General features: G+C 52.1%; 3 protein-coding genes across 4 annotated transcripts; 1 reads left to right on the forward strand and 2 right to left on the reverse strand.

The window, feature by feature from the left end:
- Window positions 1–1,206: 1,206 nt before the first annotated feature.
- LOC311355504 (uncharacterized protein) lies at window positions 1,207–4,377 on the reverse strand (the record flags this gene model as incomplete). Its single annotated transcript, XM_084475261.1, has 4 exons — window positions 1,207–1,328; window positions 1,429–1,536; window positions 1,639–3,849; window positions 4,110–4,377. The coding sequence occupies 4 exons, from the start codon at window positions 4,375–4,377 to the stop codon at window positions 1,300–1,302; spliced, it is 2,616 nt and encodes an 871-aa protein (XP_084331387.1). The 3' UTR covers window positions 1,207–1,299.
- Window positions 4,378–6,125: 1,748 nt separating this feature from the next.
- On the reverse strand, window positions 6,126–9,034 carry LOC311355458 (bucky ball-like; the record flags this gene model as incomplete). The annotated part of the gene is made up of 6 exons (XM_084475216.1): window positions 6,126–6,151; window positions 6,237–6,338; window positions 6,727–6,819; window positions 6,929–8,464; window positions 8,640–8,801; window positions 9,028–9,034. 6 exons carry the CDS (start codon window positions 9,032–9,034, stop codon window positions 6,126–6,128), a joined length of 1,926 nt encoding a protein of 641 aa, XP_084331342.1.
- A 787-nt stretch (window positions 9,035–9,821) lies between these two features.
- Window positions 9,822–19,460, forward strand: kbtbd2 (kelch repeat and BTB (POZ) domain containing 2). Of its 2 annotated transcripts, none has more exons than XM_084474866.1 (4): window positions 9,822–9,961; window positions 12,033–12,738; window positions 16,963–17,128; window positions 17,904–19,460. In XM_084474866.1, the coding sequence occupies exons 2-4, from the start codon at window positions 12,566–12,568 to the stop codon at window positions 19,446–19,448; spliced, it is 1,884 nt and encodes a 627-aa protein (XP_084330992.1). In that variant the 5' UTR covers window positions 9,822–9,961; window positions 12,033–12,565; the 3' UTR covers window positions 19,449–19,460. The 2 variants fall into 2 exon arrangements, with proteins under 2 accessions (XP_084330992.1, XP_084330993.1); XM_084474867.1 differs by lacking the exon at window positions 9,822–9,961 and adding an exon at window positions 10,432–10,568.
- Window positions 19,461–22,639: the final 3,179 nt, after the last annotated feature.

The following is a 22,639-nucleotide window of genomic DNA, read 5'->3' on the forward strand; positions in this document are numbered from 1 at the left end:
AACGGGCAGCTCATACATCCACAGGGATGCCAACTTTTGGGTTTTGGCCGGAGTGAGATTCTGTAGAATCTTGTAATGCATACCTTTATAGCAGGGCCCGTCAACAATCGGGATTGTTGATGTTTAAGGGGCGGGTTTAGTTCCATCATCCATCCGCCTGATTGGCTGTCTCAGACATCTACAATATCAGATTTACCGTCAATGTAGTGAAACACTTTCAAAGTCACCTCTATTGTCTCGGTTCAATTGATGACCAACAACTGATGAGCGGTTTAAAAGTTACGAAGCCAAGTAAAACACGTTTGCAAGTGTTTCTATAGCGGGCACTTCAAAGACTTTTTTCACAGCCAAATTATATCCATTCATCGTCGTGCCAACAATGGTCCACATTAGAATTGAATGTGCCGATTAAGTCAATGAGATAATTGATTGAATAACCCAACGCGAGCGGTGAATCAATTCGAGACATTAGATATGAATAAATTAGACATTGTGTATTGATGGATTCAGCCTGTGACAACGCTTCAAAATGGAAGTTCAATACTTTCAATAGCGGCTTCATATTGAAACATGTTGCCAATTAAATAGCCAGTCCAACACAGTCAAGCATGTCACGATAAAGTAGTTTAAAAAGATAGGAAAACCAAAAACCAAAGTGCCTATAGAGGTAGAATCTTAAATCGGGAAGATTGTATCTCACTTATTCCCCCTTTGGCGGAATAAAGCAATCAGAGGACAGCTATTTTTAATTTTGCAGCATTATAAATCATATCGCAGACACTCACAATTGTATGAGGTAGTCAACCTATGCTGTGAAACTGAACATGTCTAGTACAATAAATAGTCAAATAAAAGAAACATTTTAAAAAAATGTAGCTTCTGAAAAAGCAATGAGTTAACTGCATACAAGTTATCTGCAAAAGTAAATTAAGCATGTTCTTCACCCATCCCTTCCCATAAACCATTGCCCTCAAACCGATTTACGTTGATCACAATGACCCACAAGTTACTGGGTCAAATACCTCGTTTCCATTAAAAACCACCCGGAGAATTCGGCTGCTAAATTATGAAGCGAAATTGTATGGTTGAACAGCACCATCTTATGGAGAATCCCTGCCACTGCATTAAATTATACAAAGGCCAGTTTAACAAAAAAAAACATTAAAAAAACAGCTGTAGTAAAGTGTTTATTTAAATAGTGTGCAATAAATAGTGACCAGTGTGATTGAAGATTAAATACTTTGTGTACTTAAAAGTGAATTTGCTTCACGTGTTCAAGTGATTGTGCTCTTCTGAAAATCAGCATCTTGTGTCTTTTCTGTGAGTTCCTGTGAAAAAGAAAAAGTACAATAATTAAAGATTGTTGCATGATACAATTAAAGTCAGTTTTCGCCACAAAAAGTGTTGGCTATGCGTGTTAAAGGAGACCTTGTGATAGTGGCTGTGATTTCTTCTGTTTATTCAAGTGCTGTGATATGACTGCATCCTTGTGGCCAGCCATGTTGCGATTAAACACCATTGATGTGAATGATTTCTCTGCAGGGAAGTAAATACAAGTTAAAAAAAAAAAAAAAAGATTCACAAAACCTACAGCATAATACGCATCACTAGACATTCCTTGTAAAAATGTCCACCCACCATTTTTCCATTTATATCCGTTGTTTCTTTCCACGCTTCCCCATTTGTCCTGGAAACGCACAGGCACGGCGGCGTTCTCGTTTGTTTCCTGCGTGCCGTTCCCAGGCCCGGGTGCATGCCTGCTCCGCCCCTCCCACCCAGAGACCCTGTGCTCGTCACAAGCACAGTTCCTCTCCCCAAGCGTCAGGGACAGCGCCAGAGGACACCCCTCCGGTCGATTCCTGGACACCTGGTGTCTCTTTGGGTCGGCGCACCCCCTCCTGGGGTCACTGGGCCCCGACCGTTTTGGCACCCTTCGACAGGAACCGTTCTCGGAGGTCTCGCCCCCTGCGGCGTCGCGCCAACTGGGGCCGCCGACGTCGGAGCCGGTGCCACGGCGCAGAGTCAGCCTCTTCCTCATCAGCACCTTGCAGGCTTCGCACGTCAGCAGCACGCAGCGCTGGAGCCACGGCTGAAGGGGAGAGGGGCATTTCCTTTTGAAGATCTGCGCCGATTCTGATCCCGGACTGACTGACAGGCAGCTGCTGCTGCTGCTGCGATTGGCCAGGCATCTGCTGCAGAGGCGCTCTACTCTGGGCCGCCGGGCGGGGAACGCGTTCTTGTTTACGTTTCCCCGGAGACAGCATTCGTGGTCAGAGACGCTACGCCTGTTGACATTGGCTTTGTCGATCTTTCCTGCTTTGGGTCTTTGAACGGTGTGAGGCTCCTTGGACTCTAGGTTGAGCTTCAGCCTCTCGATGGGCGCTTCTGAGTTGTGAGCGCTCTGGGACTTGCTGGGTTTTTTGAGGGTTTGTGGCCCTTCTATATTGTGCACTATGTTTCTATAGTCGGTCGGCCAAGCAGTGGAAGGGAGGAAGGCCGGGAGGGACTCGTAGGAAGTCTGGTCAGTCAGCTCCGACTGGTGCTGAATTGCGTCATCTGTCCCAGGGAGACCGACCACCGACTCTGAACTGTGCGAGTGACTCACACCTGAGGGATGAACTAAGAGGGCCGTCAAAGCCACCTCTGTGTCGCAGACATCCGCTGAGGCAAGGGCATCTGGTTGAGAGGCCAAGGTGACCACAGGGGGGGCATCTCCAGCGGAGCCAAGCTCTATCAGGAGCTCCTCTTCTGATTGAGGCATCTCAAGCATGGGCACCACCTGTTCCATTGGGAACTCCTCAGCAAATACATCCATCAGGTCCTCTTCACGGGGATCCTTGACCTCCTCCACCAGTGTTGCCATGTGTGAATCTATTAAAGTGGTTTGAGTCATCCAATCAGGGGAGGAAAGCACTGTCTCTTCCATCGACCACACCGTCGTCTCCATGCTCCGGAGTTCATCCAGGTAGTCCAGGTCAAAGGGCATGTGGAGGACTTTAAAGAGGCCGTCGTTGGTATCACAGCTTACATTAGGGTCATTGCTGCACTTTTGTCCTTGCTCTACGGTCGTCTTCTGAGCTACACCCCCACAGACTTCAACCTTGGAGCCTGAAACTGGAGACGCATCAGTGCGTTTAATCTGGGCTTTTGGCTCGGGCACAGACTGCGTTCCCACAGTAGTGCCACAGGAAGCCGTGCCAACTAACACAAGGTCAGGAACGACTTGGTGGCCGATGTCCGACTCGTCTTCGGGAGCACTCCTGGCCACTTCCTGCGGGGTGAGCACAGAGCCACAGTGGGCCCGATCCTGGGCAGCGTAACAGTGAGCCATCGCCATCTCCTGGCCCTCTGCGGTACTGCAGCACTCGATCCGAAGCTCCTCCGTCTGGATTACAAAGCTGCTCTTCTGAGGAGCATTTTTAAGGGGAGAGGGTGACGTCTTCTTGAGATCCACCAATCGATCGCCAGTCTTTGCAGACTGGGCTTGGGGCAGAAGGTGAGCAGGCCCAGGGTAGTTTCTCTCTGTGCAATCGTGTATGCCTTGAGGGAAGCCATTGTGGGCCTTGACCCCATCACCACCAGCACCACGGGAAGTGGTGGCAGCAGCAGCGCTTGACTTTCGGGACACAGACAGTGGCTCGGTCTGCACTTCAGAACTGATCATGTCTCTGCTGGAGGAGCTGTGCTGGTAGCTGAGCCTGCGGGACTGATAGGCCAAGGTGTGGTAGTACTGGGGGCTCAGCATGCGTCTGTAGTCCACCAGGTGGAGGTGGCTCTGAGGCATGATGTATCCCGGCGGCTCCATGTATGAACTCATTGGATAGCTGTTCATAGGTGGCATGACGTAACCTTTTCAATAGAAGTAGGAAATGTGTTATCATTTAATTTATGAATGCATAGAGACTAGTACAATGTAGTCATCTATCACAATATTAAAATAAAACTGTTGCGAAATGCAAGTCCTGAAAACGTCATTAGTATTATCAACGCAAAAACAAAAAGGGATTAAAAGGTGACCTACTATACCACCAGGTGTGAGTGTAATTAGCAGTTACAAGCCGTTTTGAAAATCTGCCGACACAAAGAGACACTGAATCCCCTTCACTTACCTAAGCCCGGGTATCCGTAGTAAGGGTTGTAGGACAGGGGCATGTGCCACTGCATGTTCTGCATGGGGGCGTATGGCTGGGAGGGCTGCACATAGAAGTAGGGCTTCTGGTGTTGAGGCAGTGGCTTGTGCTGCTCGCTGCGGCCCGGAGACCCATACTGCCCTGGGGGCCCCTGGCCCGGGGGATCATGGGGGGCATCAAGGGACAGGTTCATACCTTGCGGCCTGTGGGTAAACGCATGCTGCGACGTGGAAACAGAGGCCGCCATCTGTAGAAAATATAAGAAGCCGAGAACAGCTGTCATTCGTCATCGAATGACCCCACTTTTAAATAAACGTGAACAGTTGTCGCTGCTACACTGCATTTAATTTAAAGGATTGCGTCAGTTAATAAGAAATATATGAGGAGCACATACATGCAAAAGATTACTATACGGACAAAGAGGCAACCCTTTCCTGATACACTCTAAATAGGCAATAAGATGATTGGACTCTGGTCACATGCTCGGTTAAAGCGACACTCTGATTGGATCAATTGTGGCTCCAGGTGCTGATGGCCCAATCAGTCCTTATTGGCCGACCCCAGAGCAGACGTCACAGTGCTTTGCTAAGTGTTCATCCCATAATGTCAACTCCAGCTCACTTGAAGGAGATGAGATGGGGCGGCAGGGGAAGAGTCAAGAGATAGAGGAAATTGGGATCTGCGATTCAAATGGACTTGTTAATAGGATAATAGCTTTTGTGATGCAGGAACCCCATTGGTTCAAAGTGAGCACACCTGCTGGCAGCTCTGCAGAAAAAACTCATTATCCTCTGAATCTAAAGACTCACAAAAGTGCTTCAGAAAAAATAATAATTTTCACAATTACAGTCACTTATGTCTACTTATGTCTACAGTCTATTCCCTGCCAAATTTGGCACTAAACTACACTGAAGATGGAGGATATCAAGTTGAACACATTAACAAGTCTCAGTATCCTCATCTTCCCCGAAACAAATGAGTCTAGAGGAAGATATGGGTTCAGCAACTTGGCGTGTTTCAAATCTAATTCCCCAAAGCTGGGGCTCAGACCATATATCAACCCAGAGGAGCAGAACTTACATCTGAAATCCTAATTTCTTATATTGAAATGTTCATATAAAGTAGTATCTTTACAAACCCCCATAGAATATTAAGTTCAAAACAGAAAGTGCTAATCAGCATTTACCAACAGCAGAGATGGAAACATCCTTGATATTAATTCATTGCTTGAAACTCTTGACTCTTTCCATGGGATTAAACAGCATCACACACTAATTAAAGGTTATAGCGCCTTCTTGCTTGTCTGCAACCAAAGTATTCTGTTTCATCCAATACATCAACTGCATAAATACACAAACATCTATATGCAGCATTAATTCCCAACAGGGGGCCGGCCCCTGTATAAACCCAGTGGTGTAAAGCAAAACATGAACCAATCTCAATTCCTCTTACAGTCCCATGTTTCACTGATGATTTGCCATCAGAGGCCATCAACAGTACTAATGTCAACTAATGGTCAACATTTAAGACATGAAAAACATCACAAGCAGCTTGAAGACATTGACATTGGCTTGGATGTAATAAATGATTTATTAGACAGACCGGTAACCGAACAAAAGCATTCAAAACAATTCCCAGTGTGTGAGGGGATATAACTTGTGGTGCATTACATAAGGTTGTGTCAGTGGACCTTCTGCAGTCAAACCATATTTTATTTGTGTCCAACCAAAAACAAGACTTTCTTGTATGCTGTGCGTTTCACCAGGTGCTCACATCCTCATCAACAAACAGCCGTCCTGGAGGCCTCGTGTCTCTGCTCCAGGATATCACCGCCATGGATCGGTCAGTGGAACCTGCAAATTACCATTGAAATGAGGAAGATTTGGTTTAGATAAAAATGCATTCGTTTGGTGCATGTCAGCAGATGAACTGCAGTGGAATTCATCTCATTTTGTGTTTCAATTACCGTTCAAAAATATCAATCTCCGAAACTCATCATCTTGGTTCTCCTTTGCCTGTACCTGAAAGGCACATTAATGTGGTAATTTAAAAAAATAATGATTTCAATCAAGACAAGAAGAGACACCAAAAGCCTTCTGCCATCACCTCTCTCCCAACGATATCTTGATGGCTGCTCCTCATTCTTGCTCTCCTCGTCTCTGGTCCTGTGACATGGCATCATCTTGCTCTGGGCTTTCCTATGCATTTCTGTTTAAAAAAAAACAAACCTGGATCAACGCAACTCACCCGTGACACATGAAACACAACAGTAGATTCAAAGGTCCCATGACACGCCACCAGGTGTGGTGTGATTAACCGTTACAAGCCGTTTTGGAAATCTTCCCCTTATGACATCACAGGTGGCCGTGTCCACCTAGAAGTGTGACGGACAGATGAGCAACGTTTGCTACAGTCCACTGGGTAGGCTGGTAAGACTGATCTATCCAGCACACATCTAGGTGGACACGCCGACCTGTGATGTCATAAGGGGCAGATTTTCAAAACGGCTTGTAACGGCTAATCACACTCACACCTGGTGGCGCGTCACGGGACCTTTAACCATAGGTCAGTGTGGGTGGAGTCGGTGAGCTGGGACCTTGTTTGTGCAGTTGGCCTTGTTGTCTCCTTCTGGGCTGTTCTTCTTCCTCCTCCCATCTGCCGGTGGTCAGGTCTTCCCGACACAGTTTGTCTTCAAGTAGAAAGAGAAAACATTTGATAAAGATGTGTCGTGTTGTGCGTGGTTGGTCAGTCGCCGCACGGTCACGGACACAAACGGGAAGCTCATAAGTTGACCTTGCCCTGGCATGTTCTGTACTGCGGGTCCCCGCTGGTGAGGTCCCCCGTCTGCCCGCCGGCGATGTCCTCCAGGCGGCGGTCGCGGCCCTCCTCGCCGTCCGCCACGCTCGACCCCTTCTTGCACTGGATCCGTTTGTGGGGGTGCTTCGCGGCGTGCCGCAGGGAGACGGACTCCGCCTTCCTCGGCGCGGCTTGTTTCCTTGCGAGCGCTCGGTCCGGCTGACTCCTGGCGTAGCAGCACTCGTCGTCCGAGTCCCCGGTCTCGTCCCGGTACGACCTGGCGTCGCTGCCTTTGCTCCGACCCGCCGCCGCCGCCGCCGCCTTCGCCAGACCCTTCCCGCAGCAGGCGCACGAGTACCGCTTGGAGCCCGCGGGCCACGCCTCCTCGGTGGTCAGATGGCCGGAGGTCCGGCCGGCCTTGTCCGCCGGCCTCCTGCTGGCGTACACCCGGCGCGGGAAGAGGTCCATGTCGTCCAGGTCGGTGGAGAACATCTCGTCCCGGGAGGACAGCTCGTCCAGGGAGGGGCTGAGCACGCTCATGCGCTCCTGGGTCTTCTGCCGGGGCAGGAAGCCGTAGTAGAGCGGCGACACCGGCGAGGAGAGGCAGCTGGAGGCCAGGCGGGCCGACTCCGTCCCCCGGAGCGACGGGCTGCTCCTCGGCAGGTCTCCGGCGAACGGGCCGCTGGGGTCGAAGGGCAGCCTGAGGATCCGGTAGCTCAGGTCTGCCTCGGCCTCTCCCTGGACGGCCGCGGGACACTGCTCTTCCTGGGCCCGCGGGGGCAGGGCGGCCTCCGTCTCCGGCGAAGGTTCTTCCGCGTCGCCCGCGACCTCCGTGGGACGTTCTTCTGAGCGCGGGGCGGCCGGGGCGCGGCCGGGCAGCGGGCCGGGCAGACAGAAGGTGAACAGGTCCCGTTTCTCCGGGGCTCCCGAGGGGGTCTCCTCGCGGACCGACGAGCTGTCCAGCGGTGGCTCCTCGAAGCCCGCGGGCCACGCCCCTGGTGTCCCCAGGTCCCCCAGGCTGCAGCGGCTCGTCTCCACGTCGTACACCGCCGTCATGGAGTCGCTGAACATCACGCTGGGAGACGGCTGGGCGCCCGAGGAGGAGGAGGAGGCGGAGGAGGAGGAAGAGGAGGCGGCGGCGTGCGTCACGCCTTGCTCCTCGTTTTTCTTCCCGTCGCCCGGCGAGAAGATCCCGGACGCCTGGGAGCCGACGCCCGAGTCCAGCTCCCTCTCGGCCCCGCCCAGCTCCACGCCGCGCATCTTGCCCAGGCACTCGATGAGCTTGTTGATGGCGTCGCTGGGGTCCGTCTGCGCCTCGGAGCACGCCGTCTCCCTGCGGAGCGGGGACGGCGGAGGGGGGGGGTATTGGTACTGCTGGGGCGGCTGGGGGGGGCGGGGCATGTCCCAGGGAGGGGGGTGGAACCGTGGCTCGAACATTCTCCGGTAATCGAGCGGGTGCATCATCTGCTGCGGGAGTACGTAACCCGGGTACTGCATGTAGGGGTAGGGCTGCCCGTAGGGGCGGCCCACGTTGTAGCCTGAGCGATAACAACAAAGAGCATTAATGCGTCAAAACACCACCGGAAGGCTAAACGTAAACAATTGAACTAGAATACGAAAGACGGCCAGTTCTTCACAAATCCCTACGTGATGATACACATCATCACACGACGTACACAGACCAGAAGTGATTAACCGTATATTAATTGATACCTCCAGGCATGCCGTAGGGGTTGTACGGGTTGTTTACGTGCCAGTGCTGGTACATGGGTACGTAGGGTTGAGAGGCCGGCTGGACGTAGAAAAACGGCCGGCTGTGCTGCTGAGTCCGCGCCGGTTGGCCGTTGCCAAACGAAGTCGTAGGTTGTCCTCCATCTCCGGAAATCAACAGTTCATTTATGTTACACATGAAACTCAGTTATTTTGTAGTCTAAATACAAAAGTGCTGCGCAAGTCCAGAGGAGAAGAAGAGATGCCTCATGCATAAAGTTACTTAGTGTTAGAAAACGTAAAAAACGTTTAAAACGTTGTAATTGTTGTTTATACATTTTTGTTACATTGGACTAGAGACTACCATAGTAGCCTAAATATGGATTCTTACCGTCCATTTTTATCAGACGTGGGTTATTAACTCTGGAACAAAACGGAAGATTAAAATCACTCCAATCACTTTCTTTGTTACTTTCTTTCGGTATTGCAGACGCCACACTCCACACAGGGCGCTGCTAACAAATCAATCAAATCCAATTCGAAGCACCTGTCCGTGTTTTCTTCTTGTTGACTGATTGACACTGGCAGTGCACCAGGGTGCGACTTTACTTTGAGCCTCCTAGTGATGCATTGCATAATTGTTGTTCACATTTTACATACACATTATATTTAACGAATTATGTAACTTTAACTTTGTGTTGAACCTCTAGGCCTACACATTTTCCACATCCCACTTGTCCTGCACTAACGTTTTGGTGTGTTATATATATATATATATATATATATATATATATATATATATATATATATATATATATTGTATGTTATCGTGAGGGAGCTGAGCAGTTGTTCTCCTCCGGGATCAATAAAATAATCTGAATATTGTAAAGCGAGCGCATGCATGGGTCGTCTGCAGTTAAAACATCCCCCAGCAGGGGGCAGCATTCCCCTCGCTTGGGCATTCCCCTCTCCCAAATGGTACTGTACATCCGTCCAAACGGCGTGTGTTATATATACATAAAATATATTATATATATTATTATTATATTATTATTTATATATATTATATGATGCCAGATGGGGATACTGCGCATGTGCCTAGAGAGCGCAGCGACGCCGTTTCGGGCATGCGCAGTATCCCCACTTGGCCTCTTATAAGCAGGCGCTTGAGATGCGCTTAAACGTTCCTCCGATACGGGCGATGCTAACCCGATGCTCAACATAATAACACACAAAGTGACACTTTCTGGACCCGAGTGGATACCAAGAGAAAGAGCCAGAGGCGGCGGGACCTATGCCTGGAGTACGCCGACCCAAAAAGCATTGTAAGGACACCGAATTTTAAACGGGTGAAGTAACGAAGTGGCTCGGCTAGCTGACGTTAGCTTAGCAGCACTGCCCCGTAACAGCTAGCAGCTAGTCGCTAGCCGCGAGCTCACGTCAGACACCAACAGCCTTCTTTATCTGTTATCTCCCGCCCGGCCGGCTGACACCAGCCCCGTGTTCTCGCTGTGTTAGGACGCTTCGTCTCGACCGGCGGCCGCTCGGCGGATTAACATTTAAACCGCGGGGGGGGGGGGCGCAGGTCCGTCTTGTTTTTGTATTAGCATCATGCTAGCATTCGCCATCCGGTTAGCCGCTAGCTAACTAGCTCACTAGCTAACCCCGGACCGGAGAGGGGAGCCCCCCTGAGCTAACGCTAGCCGCCGTGACCCGATGTTATTTAGCTGAGTAACAAAATAACCCGTGAGATAGCTGTGGTCTGTGCCGGTGCTCAGTGGGGGGTGAATGGCCTGGATGGACCCGTGAACCGGCGATGGGTGAACCGGGCGGAGTGTGAACCCTGCGGGGTCAGCAGCGGGGCTACGCGGCCCTGCGCCGCCGTGTCGGGAGGGTTTGTTGTGGGAGGCGGTGGAGGACGACGGGCTGGAGGTTAGCACGTTAGCTCACACCAGGCTGGGTTCACCTCGGAGTGAAGGAGGGACGTGTTGTATTCATGTTCTGATGTTGATCTGTGGGTGTGTACGATGTTGAAAACACGTGATTGTTGGCTGATTTGTGATAATGAGTTGGTTAAGTGGTGTCGTGAATGAACGTCGTCTCTGACTGGGTGGTGTTTCGGCCCAGGTACGAGATGTCATGCACTACGTCTTGGGTGACTTGTTTTTTAACCATTAAAATACATGCATTTTAATAATACGACAGCAATGTTACATTAAATCCATTACGATGTTTGGTATGAACCTGACCCGGAGCTGAAACAAGTTGTCCAGCCCAACATGCTCACTGTATGTTCACTGTACCAACATGGGAGTACAGTAGTCAGAAACATGGAGGATAATACACTGCTGTTTACAGTGCATGACACTTTAGTCTGTGGGTCCTGTTCATATTTAGCGATGCGTTCACATGACTTCATCTTACTGCTAGACAATGCAGTCTACTTGTTGTTTTTGTTGATTTGGATTTGGAGCTGTTTTTGTATTAATTAGCTCCATAAACACTTTTTTAAATCAAATAAATTCTCTGTAATCTTTGCTTTGGGTCACAAAGCAAGAGTTTTGTATCAGCAGGATGAAAAGCATTCACAAAAAGGTGTGACATAATTGTGGCTTTTTGTGTTAAGATAAATATTTTTGTCAACTGCTCCAACATATCAAGATAGTGTTCTCTCTCGAACTTGCGTGAAAGGTAAACATGAATTCAGTGTTATTTAAGAAAAATCGAATTTAGAAATTCTTGTCTGATTTGCACGGTGACAGCTGACAGATCCTAGCTATTCCCGTTGTTTGTGTCTGTTCTCAGAGAGGCCCCCTTCCCGTCCCCTCTCACTAAGCAGATTGTCTTGCTGTCAGTGCAGTCCTGGGCAGTGAGTGACGGAGCCAGTGAATGCTTGATGGAGCGAGGAGCTGTAAGGGGTGGGGTGGGGGCCAGCCAGGTGACCTGCTATTGGAGACTGGTTTGTTGACGGCGCACTTTGTCATGCGGAAAAGATTCCGGAAATGTATATGCGTGTGTTTTTCCTCGGTCGGCCAGACACCGGCAAAACGGGGTAGAATTTATTCAGCAGACTAGTAATGCTGAATCTTCGGTTAAGCACTGGTGGTGTTATGCTTCAATCTGGGAGATGGATGGATAGATAGAGGTGGCTATTTTATTGATGTACACCTTCTCACTCACACGCGTAAACAACCAGAAACAGAAAGCTTTGAGGTTTGTAGCAGAGAAGTTACGCAGATGAGTGCGTCAACAGCAACATGATCACATGCCCAGGCGACGGTTTGTCACTCACTGATGCCCAGCCTCTCATTGAGTTTGTGTTTGTATTGTCCTGGTTTCAATGCATACCAACCTGACTGGTGCTGTCTTTGTCTCTTCTCCCTCTCTCCCCTCCAGCCGAGCACTGAGGTAGCCGAGCTCTAACGGACCGGCTGCCGCTTCCTCCACCTCCCGCGTCCACAGCGACCCACCCACCTGCCCGCCAGGGAGGAACACATCCCCATCCTCAGCCCCCATCCCCCCCACCCCCCCCTGTCGGTGTCCACCCCTGACGACAAGACTCGGAGAGCGCTGTCTCCCCCAGAGTTCTCCCTGAGCCGGTGACCGTAAGACGAGGCCAGAGGGACGCGCTGTGACGGTGGACCTCCGGTTTCCTGTTCTCTTCACGCAGGTCGAGAACTGGTCTCCCTGCGCCGTCGAGGAGCGAGCCACCCCTCACAGCGGGCCACGGGGTTGAGCTCTCCACGACTCCCCCCCCCCCCCCTCCCCCCCTCCCCCCCCCCCGCCACACCCTCACGGTTGGCGTCACCTTGCCTGCCTCCATTTTTACTTTTATTTTTTTTTTCCCCCGACGGTGTCGCGTTTTGAGTCCGGTTCGCGCCGGGCCGTAGGACTTAACCAAACTGGGGCGCGATTCATGGGATGCGACCATGTCCGATCTGGGTGAGCGCAGGCCGGTCAACACGGACTACGCCGTCTCCCTGCTGGAGCAGCTCAAGTTCTTCTATGAGCAGAAGCTGCTGACGGACGTGGTGCTGCTGGTGGAGGACAACGAGTTCCCCTGTCACAAGATGGTCCTGGCCACGTGTAGCTCCTATTTCAGGTGAGGGCCGCCGTGCTCCAGTGGCCCCCCTCCCCACCTCCCGTTGTGGTTGTTGTCTCCTAAAGGGGTCGGTTCCTACCACCTGGGAGCGCCTCCCTGTACACCCTCCATGTCAGACCTGATTCTACTGCTGCTGCTGCTGCTACAGCAGTGTCATACAGGGTCCCCTTCAACACGTGTCGTTAGAGCTCCAATTACCCATCGTTATTCAGACAATAGTTCTTTGCACTTCAGATGAGTCTAGATTAGATGCATTTAAGGGTTCACAGACTCTCAAACTGGATATCAGCACAGCGTTTACACTGGGTTCTGGTGCCACAAGTGAGCAGACTAATTTAAGTTGATCTGAACACGTGCGTCTCCGAGCGGGTTTGATGGACTGGTGGCTTGGTCTGGTGGTCTGGTGGTCTGGTGGTGCTGGAAAGCTATCTGATGGGTACAGTGCACTGAATAATGTACCATGTTGTGTTCTGTTAGCCTAGGGGGCTTTGTCTGTAGGTGGTAATTATTTGCCTGGGTTTGATTCCCGTTAGGACCAGCCCCCACCCCCCTCCTCCTCCCCTCATCCTCCGCTATTGTGTCAACAAGGTTAAGATTGGGCGCTGTCCCTAGGTATGGTGACACTAAATAATGCAGCGTTTCAATTAGGGTTGTCTCCATACTGAATTTTCAAAGTCAGACAATCGTCATTCTATACCGTGTTCCATACCGTGGGGAGGAATTTTGTGTGTGTGTGTCGCTGTCAGGCAGAAGAGAGGGCGAGAACTAGCAGCTGCTACTGGTGTGTCGATACTGTGGAAAAATGATTGTGGAAACTGTTTCAAACATTCAGTACCTGTGGTATAGACGGGGGCGGGGAGTCCCAATTCTAACACGTCTTACCCCTCGCTGTCCACTATCCTAGTGGTCTCTGTTGTATACGGGGAATGGGTTAACCCAGTGATCTAGAATTATATTGTTTCACTTTCTTCTGAGAAATTGACTTTTTGTTAGTGGTTTTGGATAAAAGCGTCTGCTAAACGTAAATGTAAACATCAGCATCAGCCCTTGTATGGACATGCACGTCATTAAGGAGCAGGTAGGGGGGCGGGCCCATCTCTCTCAGGCCTGACTACAGGTGGACAGGGGGGGCGGAGCCTGACTACAGGTAGACTGTGGACAGGGGGGGCGGAGCCTGACTACAGGTAGACTGCGGACAGAGGGGGGTGGAGCCTGACTACAGGTGGACTGTGGACAGAGGGGGGTGGAGCCTGACTACAGGTGGACTGCGGACAGAGGGGGGCGGAGCCTGACTACAGGTAGACTGCGGACAGAGGGGGGTGGAGCCTGACTACAGGTAGACTGCGGACAGAGGGGGGTGGAGCCTGACTACAGGTGGACATGGGGTTCAAACCCAAAACCCTTTTCAGCCGGGAGTCAAAGCACCAGACTGTCGGTTCCTCGGTGGGCCTACACCCAGCCGACGGTCCCTCTCCCCGTCCCCTGGAGCAGGGAGGCTCCCTGGGGGTCAGTGTCCCTCTCCCCGTCCCCTGGAGCAGGGAGGCTCCCTGGGGGCCAGTGTCCCTCTCCCCGTCCCCTGGAGCAGGGCGGCTCCCTGGGGGCCAGTGTCCCTCTCCCCGTCCCCTGGAGCAGGGCTCCCTGGGGGTCAGTGTCCCTCTCCCCGTCCCCTGGAGCAGGGAGGCTCCCTGGGGGCCAGTGTCCCTCTCCCCGTCCCCTGGAGCAGGGCGGCTCCCTGGGGGCCAGTGTCCCTCTCCCCGTCCCCTGGAGCAGGGCTCCCTGGGGGTCAGTGTCCCTCTCCCCGTCCCCTGGAGCAGGGAGGCTCCCTGGGGGCCAGTGTCCCTCTCCCCGTCCCCTGGAGCAGGGCTCCCTGGGGGTCAGTGTCCCTCTCCCCGTCCCCTGGAGCAGGGAGGCTCCCTGGGGGCCAGGGGGCCCTGCTCCCCTCGGCAGCCGGCTGGAGGCCGAGCACCGCAGAGCGCTCTGGGGAAGAGGCCAGCTGGAAATGACAGGAGCTCACATGGCCTTTGAACCCCCTCTCGCGTTCCTTCTCCTCTCTCCTTTCTTCCTTTCCTCCTCCTCTCAGCATACTGACGGCTGCATTCCAAGAAGAAGGGTCCCGGGCAGCCCGTACAGCCTCGCTCACACCCACCTCTCCCTGTGTCTCACGCTCACTCTTTCTGTCACTCTCTCTCCCAGTGTCTCACGCTCACTCTTTCTGTCACTCTCTCTCCCAGTGTCTCACGCTCACTCTTTCTGTCACTCTCTCTCCCAGTGTCTCACGCTCAATCTTTCTGTCTCTCTCGTCTGTTTCCCACTCGCTCATTATCCTGAAGTGTACATGCAAAGCATCTATCCCAACAGGATGCCGCCCCCCCCCCCCCGTGTGTGTGTGTGTGTGTGTGTGTGTGTGTGTGTGTGTGTGTGTGTGTGTGTGTGTGTGTGTGTGTGTGTGTGTGTGTGTGTGTGTGTGTGTGTGTGTGTGTGTGTGTGTGTGTGTGTGTGTGTGTGTGTGCGCGCACGCTGGGGGCCTCTGCAAGGCCATACCTGCAGGATTACATCATTCAGGCCAGAGTTGTCTAGTTTGTCAGTTTACACGCAACATGGATCTAATAGTGTGCAATATGATGAACAAACATGCTTTGTGTAGCTTGCAAGCGGAAAAGATTAGTTTAGTAACTGTCACACAACAGACAACAAGCCCCACATAAAGGGTTCTAATCTTGTATCTGGATCGAACTATTTCAGATGCATTGTGGGAAACAAATGTGTGCCGGGAAGTGCATCAGGAGACGAGTGCCTGCGGTGGTTGTGGGTTATCAGAGCTAGTCAGTGAAGGACTGCATCTTAATGTAGGGTCCTCGTGTGTTCAAAGCTAGGGCTGTGAACGGCTTTAGGGGGGCTAGCCAGTCTATAATTGTACGTTATTGTTTGCTTGTATAATTGTTGGTTAGTGGTGTATGTTCAGCTGTGAATGACATACTCGCATTACCAGCATGATTTAGATCTGTCAATACTATTCATTCAGTCATTTGTAACCATAGCTACTTGTAATGTGTAGAGAGGCTGTTTACTTCCTCCCCCTCGGAGGAAACAGAACTGGCTGTGAACAGTCGCTCACTTCAGTCAGAGGCCGCTGCCTGAGTGAGCCAGAGAGGGGCTGCTCTCAGAGTCACGCGGGCCTCACTTCCTCCTCCTAACTCCCTCTTTACACCGCCTCATTCCCTCCCCGGGGGATCACGGTGTTGACAGGAGGTACCCGAGCCATGACCTCATCGGCGTGCGTCACAACCCCCGCCCTGAGTCAGTCAGCCCCCCGATGGGTTGGGTAATAACCCAACCCATCGGGGGGGGTTGGGTTGGGTAATAACCAACAGGAGGCCTGTCACCCTAACGGGGACGCCAGGCCGTCCAATCAGATGGCCGCTCTCACAGGCGCGCGGGTCGTGTGACGGACGCCGCGCAGGGACACTTTGATCCACGCGTGTGAGCGCAGACATTCCTGACATCGCGTTGGGCGACCCCCTCACCCCCTTGACGGTGTTAATGCCGCGCTCTCGAGGCGGGGGGGGGCTGTCAGACCGGTGTTGGGTGAGTTCAGCCCAGAGCAGATGGGCCGTGACCCACTTGTTTAAGGAGCATGTTCTGCTGTCTGAGGCTGCGGTTTGCCTCTGTCGCTCGCTGCCAGATGCTTTCACTGCACGCAGGAAAGACCTGCGGAGGAGCGACCGCTCATCACGGGCCGTTGTGTAACGGCCAGCGGGGAAACATGGCTGGTGCTCAGCTAGTGTTTTGTAGAGTAAAATGTGGGCCTGTTTTTTTTTTTGGTAGGGAGGTAGGAATCTAATTGTTGGGGTTATTCTGTCCGGTTTGGTTAAGAAGGGGCTTGGGGAAACGAGATGTGTGAAGTCTTAAATTAGTTCCAGTTTTCTCTCCCAGGGGCCCTTGATGCAGCACTTTATGACAACGGCTAAAAAGAAGATGAAACCTTTCAACTTGATGTTCTTTGATCTCCTACACGTGACAATAATAGGGACACGGTTCAGATGTACTTCCTTAGTCCCAGCAACGACTTCATGAGGATTAGTGTGTATATATATATATTTATTTATTTATTTATTTATTTATTTATTTATTTATTTATTTAATTAATTTAGAAAGAGTAAAGAAATGTGGGTGAGTGTTGACTGGTGATGACCTCATCCTCACCCGCCTCTCCTCCCCCAACAGGGCGATGTTCATGAGCGGCCTGAGCGAGAGCAAGCAGACCCACGTGCACCTGCGCAACGTGGACCCCACCACGCTGCAGGTCATCATCACCTACGCCTACACGGGCAACCTGGCCATCAACGACAGCACGGTGGAGCCGCTCTATGAGACGGCCTGCTTCCTCCAGGTCTGAGCGCCGGCCCCTCGTCATCGCTCACATCACCACCCCGACACCCCCTCTCTCTCCACTGGTCCTCAGCGACCCAATCAGGCCGCTCCTGACTTCCATCATCAGTCAGTTCTGTGTTAAAAACTGTAAAAGATGCACTGGTTATTAGGGCTGAACGATTTGGGGAAATAATCGAATTGCCATTATTTCAACCAATCTTGCGATTTAGTGTGCAATTATTTTTTCTTTTTTGTATGTTCTGTATTATTCACTAAACAAGCAATAAATCATTCTGTACTATGACCAACACAGCATTGGAAGCAGTCAACAGATGAACTGCTCTTTCTTTTAGGCCAGGCCGATGTGTTAAGATGAATTGATGCATGAATTGATATTATAACATCTTAATTTAACTATTGAATTGTAAAAGAAAAATAAATACAAATATTACTGATAACCAGTCAGTAGCAGTAAAAACAAAACAAAAAAATATTTATTTTTTTTATCGCAGCCTTTGCGATTTGCATATCGTGTTCTATTACATCGCAATGTCGGTTTGAATTAGATTAATCATTCATCCCTACTGGTTATGTTTTACAAAACACAGAATGTACTTATTTTCATGTCACAATCTGTGATTTTGATCAACTCTGAACAAATTGAAATGCTGCAGAACTGAGTAAAAGGTTGAGGTCGCAGTAAAATGTCATGTTAATTATGAGCGGCGGTCACGTTCGTGGTCGAGTCCCAGTGCAGTACCGCTAACCCCCTCCTCCTCCCCGCTGGCGTACAGGTGGAGGACGTGCTGCTGCAGTGCCGCGACTACCTGGTGAAGAAGATCAACGCGGAGAACTGCGTGCGCATGCTGAGCATCGGAGACCTGTTCAGCTGCAGTGAGCTGAAGCAGAGCGCCAAGCGCATGGTGGAGCACAAGTTCCCCACCGTGTACCGGCAGCAGGCCTTCCTGCAGCTGTCTCACGAGCTGCTGGTGGACGTGCTGAGCAGCGACAACCTCAACGTGGAGAAGGAGGAGACTGTGCGGGAGGCGGCCATGCTGTGGCTGGAGTACAACATGGAGGCGCGCTCGCAGCACCTGTCGTCGGTGCTCAGCCAGATCCGCATTGACGCGCTGTCGGAGGTGACGCAGCGCGCCTGGTTCCAGGGCCTGCCGCCCAACGACAAGTCGGTGGTGGTGCAGGGCCTCTACAAGTCCATGCCCAAGTTCTTCAAGCCGCGGCTGGGCATGACCAAGGAGGAGATGCTCATCTTCATGGAGGCCATGTGGGTGGCGGAGGGCATCCACGTGATGGCCCAGGTGTCGTACCGCGCCGTGTGCTACAGCCCGCAGGCGGAGAAGCTGTACCGGCTGAGCGACCCGCCCGGGGACCTGCAGAAGGTCGGCACGCTGGTGTCGCCCGACAACGACGTGTTCATCGCCGGCGGGCAGCTGACGCTGAAGAACTCGGTGGGCAAGGCCGGCAAGCTGCAGACGGTGTACCGGCCCGTGGACAGCTTCTACTGGCTGGACGCGCAGCAGAACTCCTGGGTGGCCAAGACGCCCATGCTGTGCGCACGCATCCGGCCGTCGCTGGTGTGGTGCGAGGGCTACATCTACGCCATCGGCGGCGACAACGTGGGCGGCGAGCTGAACAAGCGCACGGTGGAGCGCTACGACTGTGAGAAGGACGAGTGGAGCATGACCAGCCCGCTGCCCTGCGCCTGGAACTGGAGCACGGCGGTGGTGGCGCACGACTGCATCTACGTCATGACCCACGACCTCATGTACTGCTACTTCCCCCGCGCCGACACCTGGGTGGAGATGGCCATGCGCCGCACCAGCCGCTGCTTCGCCTCGGCCGCCGCCTTTGGAGACCTCATCTTCTACATCGGCGGGCTGCACGTGGTGAGCAACGCGGGCGTGCGGCTGCCCACCAGCACCATCGACGGCTCGTCGGTCACCGTGGAGATCTACGACGTCAACAAGAACGAGTGGCGCCTCGCCGCCAACATCCCCGCCAAGCGCTACTCGGACCCGTGCGTGCGCGCCGTGGTGCTGCTCAACGCGCTCTGCATCTTCATGCGCGAGACGCACATGAACGAGCGCGCCAAGTACGCCATCTACCAGTACGACGCCGAGACGGACCGCTGGTTCCTGCGGCAGCCCGTGTCGGAGCGCTCGCTCTGGGACATGGGAAAGGACTTCCGCTGCGCCGTGGGCAAGCTGTACCCCTCCTGCCTGGAGGAGTCCCCCTGGAAGCCGCCCACCTACCTCTTCGCCCCCGACGGCGCAGAGGAGTTCGAAGTAGACGGGGAGATGGTGCCCCTCCCCCACGTATAGCTCTTAGCCCCCCCCCCCCCCAGACGCCACCGTGGCTGCACCCCCTTCCCCGACTCGCTTAAGCGCTGAAGAGCTGAGGGTGGAGCCAGGTGGCTGGGAGGAGTGGAATTTGGGGGCGGGTGCAGTGGAATTTGGGGGCAGGACAACTGCTCTACAGAACTGAAATGGTTTGAAATGTGTCTCTCCGAAGGGATGGTAGTCCCTAGACCTGCCAGACCTGTGTTTAATCTAATCTCGGCTGATGCTGATTGGTCGAAGCGCAGCGGCGAGAGGCCTCCCCCCCCCCCCCCCCCCCCTCCTCAAAATAAGTAATCTAAAATCTTTTTTTTTATTATTATTTTGTTTGTCATTAAATCGGTTAGATATTATTGCAATCTGTTATACTGTTTCTACAATGTGATAATCTAAACGTTAACTGAACTTTGTGATGATGATGATGATGGTAATGTTTATGATGAGGATGACGATGCACTTACAAGTAAACCTCCTTGGAATGACAATGGCAACTGTACCAAAACCCCCTCCCCCCAGCCTCCCCCTCCCCCCAGCCTCCCCCACCACCCCCCTCTGGGCCGGCCCCCCCAGCCTCCCCCACCGGCCCCCCTAGCCTCCCCCACTGACCCCCCCCTCTGGGCCCTCCCCAACCTCCCCCACCACCCCCCTCTGGGCCGGCCCCCCCAACCTCCCCCACCACCCCCCCCTCTGGGCCCTCCCCAGCTTCCCCAACCACCCCCCTCTGGGCCCTCCCCAGCCTCCCCCACTGACCCCCCTCTGGGCCCCCCCAGCCTCCCCCACCACCCCCCTCTGGGCCCCCCCCAGCCACCCACCTGCCGGGGCCTCCCCAACCACCCACCCTCCGGGCCCCCCCAGCCTCCCCAACCACCCACCCTCCGGGCCCCCCCAGCCTCCCCAACCACCCACCCTCCGGGGCCTCCCCAACCACCCACCCTCCGGGCCCCCCCAGCCTCCCCAACCACCCACCCTCCGGGGCCTCCCCAACCACCCACCCTCCGGGCCCCACCTCCCTCCGACGTACTTCTTGTCACCACCTTTCCCACGGACTCCGCCTCCCCAGACCCTGACTCCGCCCTCCCTTTAGCCCCTCCCGCTCTCCTCTTCACTATGAGGGCTCCAGATGCATCTCAAGGTTTTTATGGTTTTGTTCAGGGAGAAGACAGAGGGGTCGGTGCTGTGAGCGTACGAAAGGTCGGGTTACCCGTACCAGGGGGGGGGGGGGGGAGGAGGAAGGGGGGGAGGGGTCGAAGGTCATTAGTCGGTGACTGCAGGTACAGCCACCTAGACCACACACCCTCTCTCTCGCTCTCTCCCCACAACCCTCCCTCTTTTACTGAACCCCCAACTGGCCTCACCCAAACTCAGACACCCCTCTCCTCCTCCCATCTCTGGTCCTCTCCCCCACACCCTCCATGCGTTCTCACTCTCGTTCTCTCACTCTCGCTCTCTCTCGTTCTCTCTCGTTCTCTCTCTCTCTCGCTCTCTCTCGTTCTCTCTTCTCTCTCTCCCCCCCCCCCCCCCTCCTGCAGAAGGATCTCCACACTCTCCACTCAGACTACGTTCTCACACTTTGGGCTCATGTTTTTTTTTTTTCTTGATTCTTTTTCTTTTGTTCATTTACAAGCTGCTGAAATATATATAAATATTTAAAAATATATATATTTTCATATGGTTAGACAAAAAACAAGTGTTTTCAGTGTGTGTGGGCGGGGGGCGGTGGGAGAACCAGGTCTATTTTGTATTAGTCTTTTTATTTAATATCGGACATTACTGTAGTGTGATTGTGTGTAGATATCCATATGGTTTCTTTCCTTCTATCGGACTTCATTTTCTCGTGAGTGGATATTGAGGTATCTCGCTGCTGATTGGGTCTGAGGGGAACGAAGAGGGCTGGCCCAGGGCTGTTGCTATGGAAATCGTCCCGGCAACCACTAGCAGTAGTGGGGAGAGGGGGGCGGGGAGGCTGACTTCCTACCTTTTTTCTTTTTTTGAAGAGAAAACTAAACATGAGCACAGGTGCTTCATGATAAACATTACCTTAGCATGTTTGGCTGCATCATATTCCTTTGGCACTGTATTTTGAATGAACGTTAATTTATTAAAAACCATACCAAAAACGTTCCTGAAATCGACTCCTGATCCTTGTTGTGTTTGGAAATCGATGTTCCGGGGAGTTTGTTTAAATTCACCTTTCAGAGTGTTCCGATGTCATGTGCTACCGCTCACTATGAACAATGTCACAGTGGGAAGTCAAGGAATACATATTTATAATCCAATGCTATACGACACATTCTTGTACCAGGCATGCAAACTAGTCACCTTTCGGTGAAATTCGCCGTTTTTTAAAACAAAATTGGCCACTTGTGTGATTCGTGGAGATCCATTGAGAAAACATTGGGGGTGGGGTCTACAGTCTGACGAAAATGAGGCAGTAACTAAATAAAAATCTATTTAGGGTGACAAAAACGAAGTGACCTGAGTCTGTTGGGTGTGTGCTCTTTTCGGCCGATTGCACATGTTGAATCGGTCCGACTGCCTTTTCTGCCGACGGTCGGCAGTCGGAATCGTGTGTCAGGGCCCTGACACACACACAGCTTCCCTTTGATTGGCTGAGCCCCGTTCACAGTGATGAGAAACAAACGGCACATTGTGCTGGTTTAACTTGTTTTTTTAATGCAACAATAAAGTGTATATCGCATATTCCCCAAATACTTTAAAAGGGTCAGTCAAGAAAATATTTTGTGAATTTAATTTCACAATTTTACAATACATTCATTTATTTTTTTTTAAATACACATTTAGAAATATCTGCAGAACATTAAAAAAAAAAACGTAAATAGATCAACTAATTTTCTCATTAGGGAAGGCCATCATCAGATGTTGAAAGCATGGATATAACAAAGTATAAAAAGAAATTGGTTGACGAAACCAACTGAAAACGAGCACTCAATTCAACCGTAAAAAAAAAAAAAGAACGGACAGGGCAGCATGCTTAACTCTTCCAGAGAACAAACCCAAAATAATCAAACTAGAGACCATAGCAGACCGTCAGAAGGTTCTAGAAAGAAACCGTTAGACACGGACCTGGAACCAGTGTTGCCAAATTGATGCCAATCAGATATTCCGCCCAATCTGGCAACCCTGGCTGGCAGCATGCTGCAGCACAGGTCAATGGA

This window comes from Micromesistius poutassou (assembly GCF_964030765.1).
Source record: "Micromesistius poutassou genome assembly, chromosome: 11".
NCBI lineage: Eukaryota > Metazoa > Chordata > Actinopteri > Gadiformes > Gadidae > Micromesistius > Micromesistius poutassou.